Consider the following 14,600-nt stretch of genomic DNA (forward strand, 5'->3'; position numbering starts at 1 on the left):
AATCATCATAGGTAGGGTAGCTACAACCCTAGCGCATTCTTACGATGACGCGTTGGCACGTGACTCGAACGGCGGGCAACACAGTCTCGACTCTTTGTGCGCGTAATTATGGTACATTTCTTCTTGTCCTGAGCAGCAGGTATTATTATTAAGGTTCTGTAGGCTATTATAGCGTAGGTATTTTTGCTTTTGTTTGGGAATGAAGTATCTGTTACGTAGTAACTATTTATTAATCTGTGACAGAACCAAAGATACGTAAATGACTTAGAGATACCTTTTTCCCACTCCACTTTTCTTCGGGAGTGCTCCCCAGTACAGCTTTCGTAGGACAGCGGTTTTTGACGTGTGTTAACGGCCTCCGCCCAGAATTCGTTGCTTAGGCCCGCATCTTGCAGCCTGCATCTCCGGTCCTGTTCGCGCGTTCTGCGACCCCGTTCTGAGCAGCGGAGCCAGGAACAGTGGTTTGATGCACGATGCCATTGCTCTTGAGATACGCCTGAAAAGCAGAACTTGTGAATTCTCCTCCATTGTCGCTACGTAGCGATTTTATCTTTTTACCTGTCTGGTTCTCCACTAAAGCTTTGAACCTATCAAATACTTCACCTTTTTTAGTTAAAAAGTACACAAACTTCTTTCTAGAATAGTCATCTATGAAAAGCAAGAAATACCTCGCACCGCTGAATGAGGGAGATGGTAGCGGCCCACAGACGTCTGCATGTACTTAAACCCAGGACCTCTTTAGCCCTGTTGAGAGATTTCTTAGGAAAGGGGACCCTACTTGCCTTACCCTGTACACACGCTACACACGTTTTAAAATCTCTACTATCATATGATATACCAGAAACCGTGACGGCATCACGCACGCGAACAAAAGCTGTATATTTATTCAAACATTTAAACTTGTTCCACGTGCGCTTATGCAGTTACCTATAAAACAAGATTCTTTTAGTTTACGAAGACACAATTAATTAATTAGAAATTATTAACAAGAACATGAATTTCCCGCCAAAACTTTGTGTAATATTTCAGTAGCCAGACTCTACTGAAAACGTAGGATAGGCCTTACGGGTAATAAGAATGTGCCACCAGTACAGCTATGTCACGGACACGAATTCGAGCCAATCGTGCAGTCAACAATCAACCAACTGCGATTGGTTGATGAGTTCGCATCAAGCGCGCGCGATTGGTTGCAACTAGTTGCGTTAGACTGCACTATTGGCTATAATTCGTGAGGCACACCGCTGAACTAGCACTAGCATCATTCATAGTGCCCTAAGGCCCGTCCTTAGATATATGTTAATGGAAAACGTTTCAAGAGATTTAGCTGTCAAATACAAGCTAAAACTTACCCGAGTTACTAGGCCCAGCGATAGCTTCTACTTGAGGTAGTGAAACTTCATTGTCATTCCTTTTATCAACAATGTTTGAATAAGCATTATTGGAAAAATTCAGCTGAGTTTCATCAGTGATTGGAATAGCTTCAAGCTTTTGTAATGGCATGGCTTGAGATGGCAGCTGCTGTCCAGGCATGAATGAATCTGTAAATATTAAAAGTGTAAAAATATAATAAAAATCCTTTACTCATCCAAAAGAGGTATAAGTTATAACTGTCAAATAAAGGTTTAAAAATTACCCGAGTTACTAGGCCCAGCGATAGCTTCTACTTGAGGTAGTGAAACTTCATTGTCATTCCTTTTATCAACAATGTTGAATAAGCATTATTGGAAAAATTCAGCAGAGTTTCATCAGCGATTGGAATAGCTTCAAGCTTTTTTAATGGTATGGCTTGAGATGGCAGCTGCTGTCCAGACATGAATGATTCTGTAAAAATTAGTGTAAAAATATGATTAAAATCACTCATCTCATCTAAAAGAGGTAGGTATAACTGTCAAATAAAGGTTTAAAACTTACCCGAGTTACTAGGCCCAGCGATGGCTTCTACTTGGGGTAGTGAATAAACTTCATTGTCACCGATCGCCAGAGGGTCGAGATTCGTAGGAATGTTCCTTTTCGAATAAACATGACAAGGAAAATTAAGCAGCATTTCATCAGGAAGTGGATCAGCTTTTAAATTTTTTGAAGGTATGGCAGATGGCAGACGTTTTAAGTTGATTGTTTTTTTTATTAAAAGCTTTTTTTCGAAATGGTCTGCGCATACAAATTTTAATTCATGTAACTTTTCTATGGGAAGATATACCAGGTCTTCGTTCCCAATTAATTTGACCCACTGCTTGCACCTGAAAACATTTAAATGTGTTATATAATTACAGTTTGCAAGCAAAATGTAGCGTGAAAGGAAGATTCTAAATAAGTTTTTGGCAAAAATTTCATTTTTGGTACAAGCTTTTATCGCTGACTGTACTTTTCTTACGACAGACAACTAATACTCATCGAGACAATTCTAAAAACCCCTAACACAATTAGGTTGCGTTGTTTCATCACAGAGTTCCTATGGCCACCTCCTGTCTCCATCATCAGATCAGCTCGAAGATTTGACAGACTACGGGACAGGTGAAGGCAAATAAAAGCTTGTAAAATGGGAAGTTATGTGACTGTTTCTGTTTCTGTAAGGTAGATATAGATCTGGGAAAATTTTCGGAGAATTAATTATAGTCATATCGCATGCAAGATAGAGCTAGACCATGAAAAGTCTGCAGCGATTTTGATACCTTGCCCACGCAGTGCATGTGTTTATTTTAAACGTCAAACGTCTTTGAAATTATGACGTAGAAATAACACTTGCACCGCGTGGGCTATCAAAATCGCTGCAGACTTTTCTTGGTCAAATTCTAACAGGAAATTACACTCATCTTACTATATTATTTACATTGATAAACAAACAAAGCTGAAGTTATCGATACTTGTAGTACATCCCTAGTTGACAATGAAAAGGATATGAAATATCAAATTTTCGATGTGTTTTGGTGTGTTTACACCAAAATAAAGCTAAAAGTATCTAAAGCAATACTTACCGGTCTTCATCCAACGGGAATTTCGCCATGAATTTCCTTTTTTCGGGAACATCGCGAGTGTAGAGATTGCCACATATTTCGCATTTAAAGGCTCTGATTTTCGGTGGCATTTACACAAAATCTATGAAGTCACTATATGTTTTTATCACATTTGATTGTATTTAAAAATGGTAAAGGATTTTGAAAATTAAACTCCAAGAAATACGCGAGTAATACATGCAAGGCGCCATGACAAGCAAAGCAATATGGCTGACAGTTGACTAAGTTGACTTGACAGCTAAATAGCACTGACGTTTTGTTTTGCTTTATTGGCTATGGTTAGGTCACTATTTTCCATACAAAACTTTTTTTTGTTCCTAGTTGCGTCAGCCTGTTGTGTACGGACGAGTCACAAGTGTCATAACCTGTCACAACCATGCATGAATCTAGGATATACCTGGATCTGGCATGAGTGGTGGGGGAAACTGACAGAACGGGATAGTCTTATCTTATGTATATTTCAGTAGGAGTAGCAGCGAAAGAGCTATTATTGTTTGTCCTTGTCACAGTCTCACATTTTATTTGTTCCCCACCATTTTTTTAGTATGGATAATGGTGGGCAACAAATGAATTCGACCAATCACAGTGTCGCATTTGCGTATGTTTTGTCCCTCACGGAGGCACGCGTATACCACTTCTACGTAGGCAACTCTGAAAGTTCTTAGAAAAGGCTACTTAGAGATCAGAGTTGGGCAAAAATTAACTTGAATAAGAATAAGAATAAAAACGGAAATCTTATTCTTATTCAACTCGATTTGAATTAGAATAATTCTTGCACTAGTTATTTTAGAATAAAATTAAGGTGAATAAATCATGTGACTTTTATTTTAAATGCGGAATAAAAAACAGAATAATTATTCTAGAAGTGGGACTATTCTAAATAAGGTTTTATTCAATTAAAATGTTATTTAGAATTAAGTTAATTTTTGTAGTACAATCGGTTATATTTTGTAAGTTGATTTTCACCCTTCTATTTAAAAGTCGGATTGATTTGATATTTGTTACTTTAGTTTAGGTACAGTACCCATTGAACAGTTCCGCTATACACTATCCAGTTCTATCATCCGATCAGGGTGCTTAGCCAACATGCCAAACGTTAACACTCCGTAGAGTTGCGTATAGTCTCTCTCTATCACTCTTACATATTAGTGCGATAGAGAGACAGATGGCATTTCGTTGTCATAGCACTCGTAGTGCAAACGATTGGGTGCCGAGCTAAGATGCCAATTTTTGTTTTTAATTTAATAACCAAATCATTAGGTACAATTTAGCTGTTTTTAGCGCTTTCTGTCTCTATCACTCTTACATATTAGTGCGATAGAGAGACAGAGATAGCGTTTCGTTGTCGTAGCGCAAACGATTGGCATGTTGGCTACACACACAAGGTGCCTAGCCAAGATGACAATTTTTGTTTTTTTATTTAATAACAAAGTCTTTGGGTACAATTTAGCTGTTCTGGGGGCCTAGCCAATATGCTAATCGCTTGCGCTCCGACAACGAAGCGCTTTCTGTCTCTACCACTCTTACATATTAGTGCAATAGAGAGACAGAGATAGCGTTTCGTTGTCGTAGCGCATACGATTGGCATGTTGGCTACACACACAAGGTGCCTAGCCAAGATGACAATTTTTGTTTTTTTTATGTAATAACAAAGTCTTTGGGTACAATTTAGCTGTTCTGGGGGCCTAGCCAATATGTCAATCGCTTGCGCTCCGACAACGAAGCGCTTTCTGTCTCTATCACTCTTACATATTAGTGCGATAAAGAGACCGAAATAGCGTTTCGTTGTCGTGGCGCAAACGTTTGGCATGTTGGCTACGCTCCCAATGTGCCTAGCCAAGGCTAGGCCCCCAGAACAGTTAAATTTACCTAATGATTTGGTTATTAAATTAAAAACAAAAATTGGGATCTTGGCTAGGCACCTTGGGAGCGTAGCCAACATGCCAAACGTTTGCGCTATGACAGCGAAACGCTATCTCTATCTCTCTATCGCACTAATATGTAAGAGTAATAGAGACAGAAAGCGCTTCGTTGTTGGAGCGCAAGCGATTGGCATGTTGGCTAGGCCCCCAGAACAGTTAATTTAGCTAATGATTTGGTTATTAAATTAAAAACAAAAATTGGCATCTTGGCTAGGCACCTTGAGTGCGTAGCCAATATGCCAATGGCTTGCGCTACGATAACGAAACTCTATCTCTGTCTCTCTATCGCACTAATATGTAAGAGTGATAGAGACAGAAAGCGCTTCGTTGTCGGAGCGCAAGCGATTGGCATCTTGGCTAGGCCCCTAGACCAGCTAAATTGAACCTAATGATTTGGTTAGTAAATTAAAAATGATACAGTTACTGAAACTATGCGATATGCGACAGACAATTTGTAAGATTGTATTCCATAAAATAGGTATAAATTAGACAAGAGACTAACTAATACTATTACATCTACCTAACTATACGTAATTAGTACCTATACGGTACCCAGACTACATTTTTATTCCTGGAATATTATTTCGAATAAAAATCATGATTATATTTATTTGATTAAGAATTATGTTATTCTCATTCAATTTTTTCTCATACGAATTATTCCCGACCATAATTATTTGAATATTTTTGACGGGAATAAAATCGAGATGATTTTATTCCTACGAATTCGTATTCAAATAATGATTTTATTCTTGAATGCCCAACACTGTTAGAGATCATATAACAAAAAGAGGCATATTATTTATGAAAATATAACTCTTTATACTTTTTTGAGGTATATGCAATTTGGTCGTTATCTGCGTTTCAGGATTGATGGCAATTTGGAAATTGTACGTCGAGCGTTATTCCAATTTCGACCTAAGAATTTTTTCGTATTACTATTTATAACGATTTTCATTGTGGGCTCAGCCCTTCGAGCAACACGGAAGGGAGGCGGCATTCGCACTATTTCCCCTCTGCCGAGGTACAAGATTAGCGCGTCAATCTAATCTAGCGCGGGTAATAAAACTAGTTGCACTTGGATTTTTCACTAGACCGAGTCCAGACGCGCGCGTGAACACTGCTGCACAAAAATGCCTGTTTGCTCGGTTTTTTGTTATAAAAAGAGGTCGGGGACATCAAATTTACAAAAAGAAAGTGTTACATTTCACATGTAATATTTTTTTTTAGATATCATACGTTTAATTACATTCAAACACAATTATTATATTTTAGTCTCATGTTTAGGCTCAGCCAACAACAGAGTTACAGTAGGCTTCAGTTATAGTTTCATAATGAAGCCTAGTTCTTGTACGTCTGTTTATTTTTTAAATTACACATTTAATCGCTTTTGTAGTTATTCAACTGATGATCATAGAGAAGCATGTCATTCAAGAGTGACGTCAAAAGTTTACATCGCACAGTTGTGCGGTTAATAAAAAATACTGGCAAAAAATTGTATATCAGTAGTTTTTGATATCCCTCAGTATTCATATGACACTGTTAAAAAATCTTGCTTAAATTATTTTGTGTCAAAAAAGCTTGAATCCCGATGGGTACCTCATGAATTTCATACAAAACCTCCGAGGACCTAAAATCGCCATACAAAAAAGGCATTGGAAGAATGAGCTGTGTGCGCTTCAGGGTAATCCTATCCTAAAGAGAATTTGTACGCGTGGTCAGAAAGAGATAAAGCACGCATTAAAATAAAGAGTAACGTCCTAATTACTTCAGCTTTTTCTATTCTAAACACTTTCAGTTTGCCCCTCGTATACGATCCTACCTTCTATGCAACCATGTCACAACACGCACGCTAACACATACGAACACATTTGAATTTTATTGCTTTTTGAGAGATGTGCTTGTGTCGACATAGTAATATCGAAATATTATCGATAAGTTAGGGCATTTATCGTATTAAGGAGGTAGGAATAAAGGTAACTAATTGAAACATTTTCAACCTAAAATACAGTATTTATTACTTTTTACAGGCCTATAGCACATTACATAATAGTTCTTACGAAGAGATACTTATTTCTCAAAGAAAACGCAAATAGCTACCGGTTTGATACCTACACAAAAATACAATGGAGTGACCTTCAACGCGCAGCTCCCCGCACCGCGCGCAGCGGCACAACGCTAGGGTTGCCGACGCTTAGAAATTATTTTACAAATAAGTACCTACTTAAACAAGAGAAGACATAGACTACTACTACTTAGGTAGGTACAAATATAAGTTTTAATTGTCAAGGCTGGCCTTGAGATCGACTGATCAAACTAGCATTAAAATTAAAACTTGCCATTAGGTAGGCATATAAAAGCAAAACGTAAAATAACTATGAGCAAGATAAGTTGCAATAAGTAACTGCGATAACCTCAGTGTTCACGCCATTTTATAAACAATGCAAATGAACCCAGTAAAAATGAATTGTAAAACTCCGAGTATAAATTACACCTAAACCAGATAGAGAAATTAGAGATTTATGTTACACAATAAAGAAACTATCTGAGAAAACATAAATAGACAGAATTATAGGTCCCAGAACCAGGGCAAAAGTAATACAATTAAATAACAGTAAGTACTTAAGTACTTACTTACATAAGTGTCATAGTGGGACTAACTGCATTGCATTAGAAAAAATATCTATAGGTACTGAATTGCGCATCCGCAATTCATAAAATCAATGCGTTATCTATACGCGAATACAGTTTGACGACACTGCGACACTGATGAAGTTAATTTCCTAAATGTCGTTGATGACCTCGGAGTAATTAACAATGGAGCCGCCATTAACAGGCGTTCCCCTCTGTCGAAAATAGGCGGCCAATGGTCAACAACTTGTCAACCATATGTATGGACTGACGTTTATCTGACATGACGTACCTATACATTTGATGTGCCCCTCCCCCGCAAAAAACGGCAGACTATTTTGTACCGAAAATTTTAGACATGGCGTCTCCGTTAGTTATATCCTCTAAGTTGATGACCGGTCTGGCCTAGTGGTTAGTGACCCTGCCTATGAAGCCTATGAAGGTAAGGGCATTAATTTGTATGATGAACACAAATATTTGCTGAGTCATGGATGTTTTCTATGTATTTAAGTATTTGTATATTATATATATCGTTGTCTGAGTACCCACAACACAAGCTTTCTTGAGCTTATCGTGGGACTTAGTAAATTTGTGTAAGAATGTCTCTATAATATTTATTTATTTATGATTTAATGGATGAAATTGAGACGCAAACTTATCACCTTTTGGCAAAAAGTTGTATGGCACTCTTTACAGCAACCGACTAGCTTTTACACCGTGAACGAGACGAGATTCATATGCAAAAATCCGAGCTCGCGCGGAGAGTTCCATAGGCCTGTCTCACATCCGAAACAGCATTAGTATCCAATTGGATCCTTGAATAATACCCGATACAATATACAAACAAGACTTTCATTGGTTTTTAAAATGTATTAATTTTGTGTATATTTGACGTACACATTTTTTTGGGTTCAATTTTTTTATCAGGAATGAAATTCTGGTGTCGGAGTATTTTTCTAAGATTAATCTAGCAAGCTCCATATTATGGTCCATAAAATATTTTCATAGGAGTGATAAGAAATGAACGGAAATAAATCTTTGCCAATAAATTTCTTCAATACTTTCAGCACAATTTGGTTTGTGATACATGATCGGGTAGGTTTATTATCTTCTCCTAATCGCTGTCTTATCTCCTTTTCGCAAACTCGACATAAGTTGATTACCTCTTTTGAAGCATGTTGTAAGTTGCCTCTGCTTTTTTGATGTATTAAGCTATTTTTGTCAACTGGACCGAGTAAACCTTTGATGCAAGTGTTGCATTTGATTTTTTTTGATATAGAATAAACAACAAAACCTGCTATGTACTCCACAACTTTTTCGCCAAAAGGAGATAAAAAAGTTTGAGTAATTTCATCCATTAAATCATCAACGACATTTTGGAAATTGACTTCATCAGTGTCGTCATTGCTGAATTCGCGTATAGATGACGCATTAATCTTTTGAATTGCGGATGTGCAATTCAGTATTGATATTTTTTCTAATGGGATGCAGTTAGTCCCACTACCAGTTTGCATTAATTGTGTATTGATTAGTAGTTTTTTATATATGGCTTCAAACTGGCGGGGAGTGGGATTATCGCAGTGACCACCATGACTTCTTACATTTGAAAAAAAAAGGTTAAATATGGTCCTGGCTTACTCTATGGAGAGGCATATACTGAAGGCCGTTCTCAGTATCTTGAACGAATTCTTGAAATATAGATTTGGCACTCTCTATACAGATCAAAAATCCAAGAAAACCAGTGCACCGAGGAGAATTTACTAAATTCATTTTACTTATCTCACCATTACGCTTTTTAACGTAAGCCGACAGATTCAATCAATCAATCAATCAATCAAAATATACTTTATTCATGTAGGCCTAGCAACAAGCTCTTATGAATCGTAATTAATCTTAATCTAATTATCAGAGCAATTTATTGATGTTATTTATATGATTCATCAAAACCTTTTGAGCTTCGGCCATTCTTTGATAAGCCTTTCCAATGTTTTCTTTATTTAATGCTCTTTTGACGCGATGCTGACAAGATCGCGAATCTAGTATATCAAAAACATCATTGATAAGCAAAATAAAATTTGCAGTTGCAGTACAACCGTGGAAGTCTGGTAAATTTAATTTTGTCTCACAAAATATAAGTGCGTCAGCAACACTTGCACTAAATAATTGAGCTGCAAGACGAACATTCATAATTTTTGATTTAAAATAAATGTGGTTTGTCCTCAACTTATTTGCCATATAAAACAACTCTTCTTCCTGTATTTTATTCAATGTTTCTATATTTCAAAGAAACATTTATAGTCGCTAAAGGTATTACGGATCAACTTCAGCATGTGACTGGGATCCAAAAAACAATAAACGCACAGCCCGGTAGTAGGATCTAACATGGTTGTTTGTAATTTGCTTGCATCTAAACAGCAACCTAACTCGGCTGCCATAGCTAGGTTCGGTCTTGTGCCGTCACATGTTAACGCTTTAATCTGAATTCCAGTTTCATGAATCAGTTCAAATGCTTTAGTTACTAATTGTGCCTTTAATTTTGCACTTGTGCCTTTGACTAAAAAAAAGGCAATTGGAACCTTCCATGATGTGTTTATGCCCACTAGTAGAAAAACTAGGACATCTGTAGCTTCTACTGAATTGTCAGTTACTAAATCGAACCCATAATCAACACGGCCGAATTGTCTGTTACTATTAGGAGGGCTTTCTGGATTACACATAATTTTCATCTCGTCAAAAACCAGAGAACAGTAATTTTTTTTATCTGGATTGGCCTCTGCTTTATACTTCAACGCTGTTAATGCTTCCTTGGTAAAACCCGGTCGACCTTCAATATTACTGTACCATTAAGTCAGCGTCCTCGGATGCGGCAAACATGTTCCGAAAGTTTTACGCACGAATTTATAGGCTTTTGGCGAGTAAAAGTTAAGGGTTAGAGCGAAACATCTTAGTTCTGGTGAATATTTGTCCCTTGACAGCTTACCACTTTCACTTTTCTTCTGTTGTCGCTATATAAGCTCTTTTTCTTCAACACCGATTGTTTCAAGAATCATTTTTTTCTTCTTTATCGATAAATGCTTTCTCATCCAGAGTCTGAAGAATTTCTTCCAGAGTAGCCACTTTTTTCTTTAAATATCGATTTTTAGCTTGAAGTCGCTTTATTTTTTTCTTTTGGTGGTCTATTTGATTTTGCATTTTTCTTTTTCTTGGCGAAAGACTATCGCTTTGAGTTAGAAACATTGGAGCACTTTTTTCAGAAGAAACTGTCATCTGAATCTGAAAACATAAATATATTTATATGGACTAATAAGTTTTTTACTTTACTAACGTCATTGTTCATGCCCATTATAAGCTAACCATAGTACCATTTCATGCACGTGGGTAAAAAGCCTATGCAACTCACTAGTTGCATGCACGTGGGTAAAAAGCCTATGCAACTCACTAGTTGCATAGGCTTTTTACCCACGTGCATGAAATGGTATTATGGTTAGCTTATAATGGGCATGAACAATGACGTTAGTAAAGTAAAAAACTTATTAGTACCCACCACACTTAAGTCACTACTTACTTCCTGTTTTTGAGGTTGTTGATGAGATGATTCACTAAGAGAAGTCAAAAAGTTTGGCGTAGCTGAAGTGTTAGCCCCAACAGTATTGCACGATGGTTCAATGGGTAATGGATGGCTCTGGAAAAAAAATATAATTAAAGAAGTATTTATTAATTACTTAAATTATATCGTATGTACTAAACATACTTACGATTAGCAGTTAGTTTCCAAAGTTGCGAAATTTTCTATACGGAATGTTCTCAGAACTTAAATTTTACGAACCATAAAAATAATTCAGGAAGTCGCTGGACACCGCCGTTATCAATTATTTTAACTGACTGTTTTATTTACGCGTTTATTAAAATAATACTAATATAATAGTACATTTTTTGATAATTCTCATAGGGAATGTTCTCATTGGAAATTTAATTTAAATTCTCATGAAAGTTTCCGGAAAATGTAACTGAATTTTTGAGAATGTTCTGCAACTTGTACATTGCTACTTACGTTGCAAATGCAATTTGGTATTAATTTTGGAATTGCATTCTCCACTAATTTTCTCCTCCTGTTCGCAAGATTTTGAAAATCCGATGTTTGGAAGTGCACTGAGCAAAGTGTGCTAGTCCTTTTGGGATCCCAGATTAGCTTATTATTGCAAAATTCTTTCCATAGATTCCTTAATTTCGGATTTTTGGGGAAGCTGTAAACACAAAAAGTGGGATAAGTCACGACATCATGAAAATAACAATGTTTTCATCAGTCTGAAAGATAATCATTCGAAAAGTCATAAATAGCAGACCAAAAACACATTGGGAGGCTCCCAATGGGAACTCATAGCTCCTTGGCTCAGTGGAGGGTTTCGAAGCCGCTAATATAACGAAAAATATGAAAACGGATTATATCGCGTATAGTGAATTTATAATACATCCCGACGTTTTTAACCCTTTACAGCGTTTGTGGTCAACGGGTGACAGGGGGTAGTTTTATTTCAAGAGTAGGAACTATGTCTATAGCGGTAACCGAGGACTATATTTTATACTATATATAGTTAAATACGCACATGGGTACCCTTCTCGACATTGTGAGAAGGGCACTTTTGTCTGCAAATGTGCCATGCATGTTGGAACCTCCAGGCTTAAGCCGGTCCGATGGCAAAAGACCTGATGGGCTGACACTTATTCCGTGGGAAAAGGGTAAGTGTCTACTTTGGTATGCCACGTGTGTCAGCACTTTTGCCGCCTCGCACATTGGCAGAACGGTCCGGACTGCAGGAGCGGCGGCTGAATTAGCGGCATTTCGGAAGCGCGATAAGTACACGGCGCTACTGACCAAGTATATTTTTGTCCCATTAGCCGTGGAGACGTCTGGGTATTGGTGTGCCGAGGCCAAAATATTCTTGAGCGTATTGGGGCAGCGGTTGAGAGAGAGAGGTCACGACCCTCATTCCGGGTCATTCCTGATGCAGAGGCCTATGGTCTATCGCGCGGCAAGGTGTTTGACGAAGTTGTGGCTTTGTTTAGTTTTAATTTAGTATATAGTTAATTTTAATGTAATTTTTGAATGTACCTACCCATTGTTTGTAACCTTTCAATACATAGGTATTAATAAAATTCAATTCATTTATTTATCAAAAAAAGTTAAATACATAATAATAATATACAGGTTTATTCATCTTCATCGCCTGTAACTGAAGAACTAGTAAAAAAAATCATCTATTTAATGTTTGGCTACAAATATAATGACCACCAAAAAATACTTTGGTACCCTAAATAAAAAAGTCATGCTTACCAAAAAAAAAATTACTGAACACCAAAAAAATAAGGCCTAAAATTACAAAAGTACCACCGTTTTAATTACGACTGCACTTCAAATTGTATTCGAATACCAAATATATTGAATGATCACCAAAAATCATTAATGATCACCAAATCTTGAAGACCAAATTAATGCGATATTTTCACCTAAATAAACCACTATGATTACCAAAAAATTTATATATATATATATATTACCAAATAAAGTAAAATGATGCCAAAATTACTAGCCCCTCCCGCTCAACCCCCCGTACCCTGCACCGCATACCTACCTAACCTAACCTACTTTTCTAGTAGCATACTGAAATGCTACTAGAAAAGTGGGTTAGGTTAAGTTTGAACTGCGACCCTTACAGAAAAGAAATGCTACTAGAAAAGTAGGTTAGGTTAGGTTTAAACTGCGACCCTTACAGAAAAGAAATGCTACTAGAAAAGTGGGTTAGGTTAGGTTTGAATTGCGACCCTTACAGAAAAGAAATGCTACTAGAAAAGTGGGTTAGGTCAGGTTTAAACTGCGACCCTTACAGAAACGAAATGCTACTAGAAGAGTGGGTTAGGTTAGGTTTGAACTGCGACCCATACAGAAACGAAATGCTACTAGAAAAGTGGGTTAGGTTAGGTTTGAACTGCAACCCATACAGAAACGAAATGCTACTAGAAAAATGGGTTAGGTCAGGTTTGAACTGCAACCCATACAGAAACGAAATGCTACTAGAAAAGTGGGTTAGGTTAGGTTTGAACTGCGACCCATACAGAAACGAAATGCTACTAGAAAAGTGGGTTAGGTTAGGTTAGAAAAAGGTGACGAAGTAGATTAATTAATTTAATAGGATAATGATATATTAAATATTTGCACATTTTTAATTAAAATGTGGTTACAATTTTGGTGGTCATTTACTATTTTTGGGTTTACAATGATTATTTTGGAGTCATTTGCTTTAATAGGATAGCAAGATTTAAAAATTTGGTTATAATTTAACATTAAAATGGAGTTCTAATTTTGGTGGTCATTTACTATTTTTGGGTTTACAATTATTATTTTGGTGTCATTTTATTTAATAGGATAGCAAGATGTAAAAATTTGGTTATCATTTCACATTAAAATGGGGTTTGTAATTTGGTAATCATTTACAATTTTTGGGTTAATAATGATTAGTTTGGTGTCATTTCCTTTAATAGGATAGTAAAATGTAATAAAATTGGTAATCATTTCACATTAAAATGGTGTTATAATTTTGGTGATCGTTTATTATTTTAGGGTGGTAAAGTAGATTTTTTTGGTATTAAATTTTACTAAATCTGCTGATCAGTTAAATAGCAGCCTTAATGTTTTACTAATAAAGTATATGTACACTTCACATAAAAACCATAATAAGAATATGTCTAATCCGAACTATTTTACAAGTAGACGACCTCACTCAAATTTATCGACACAAGTTATTTTGTATAGAGGTAACGTAACTAGCCCGATAAGAAGTCGGATTTGTCGCTCGACCGTTCCGACATTTGTACTGGGCCTACTGCGAACCACGTTCGACGTGTTGCCTCCCTGTCACATTTACGTATGAATTTACAAGTGCGACAGAGAGGCAACACGTCGCACGTATTTCGCGGTAGGCCCTCTGGACCGCGAAAAATCGATAAATCCAGCAATGACATGAGACTAAAATATCATTAT

At 36.7% G+C, this 14,600-nt stretch overlaps 3 protein-coding genes and 1 long non-coding RNA gene across 7 annotated transcripts in view; 1 reads left to right on the forward strand and 3 right to left on the reverse strand.

The window, feature by feature from the left end:
* LOC134793440 (MAP kinase-interacting serine/threonine-protein kinase 1-like) overlaps window positions 1-14,600 on the forward strand; it is a 362,541-nt gene that overhangs the window by 206,693 nt on the left and 141,248 nt on the right. The window lies entirely within an intron of this gene.
* The window catches only part of LOC134793442 (NAD(P)H-hydrate epimerase), a 110,837-nt gene that overhangs the window by 95,800 nt on the left and 437 nt on the right, over window positions 1-14,600 (reverse strand). The gene's annotated exons all lie outside the window — the stretch shown is intronic.
* On the reverse strand, window positions 230-3,315 carry LOC134793876 (uncharacterized). The gene is made up of 5 exons (XM_063765591.1): window positions 2,973-3,315; window positions 1,912-2,237; window positions 1,350-1,538; window positions 275-496; window positions 230-234 (listed from the first exon to the last, which is right to left on the reverse strand). Exons 1-5 carry the CDS (start codon window positions 3,080-3,082, stop codon window positions 230-232), a joined length of 852 nt encoding a protein of 283 aa, XP_063621661.1. The 5' UTR covers window positions 3,083-3,315.
* LOC134793450 (uncharacterized) lies at window positions 6,643-12,103 on the reverse strand. The gene is made up of 3 exons (XR_010144549.1): window positions 11,616-12,103; window positions 11,130-11,246; window positions 6,643-10,837 (listed from the first exon to the last, which is right to left on the reverse strand). It is a non-coding gene; the product is annotated as an uncharacterized LOC134793450 (long non-coding RNA).

This window comes from Cydia splendana, chromosome 9 (assembly GCF_910591565.1).
Source record: "Cydia splendana chromosome 9, ilCydSple1.2, whole genome shotgun sequence".
Classification (NCBI taxonomy): domain Eukaryota; kingdom Metazoa; phylum Arthropoda; class Insecta; order Lepidoptera; family Tortricidae; genus Cydia; species Cydia splendana.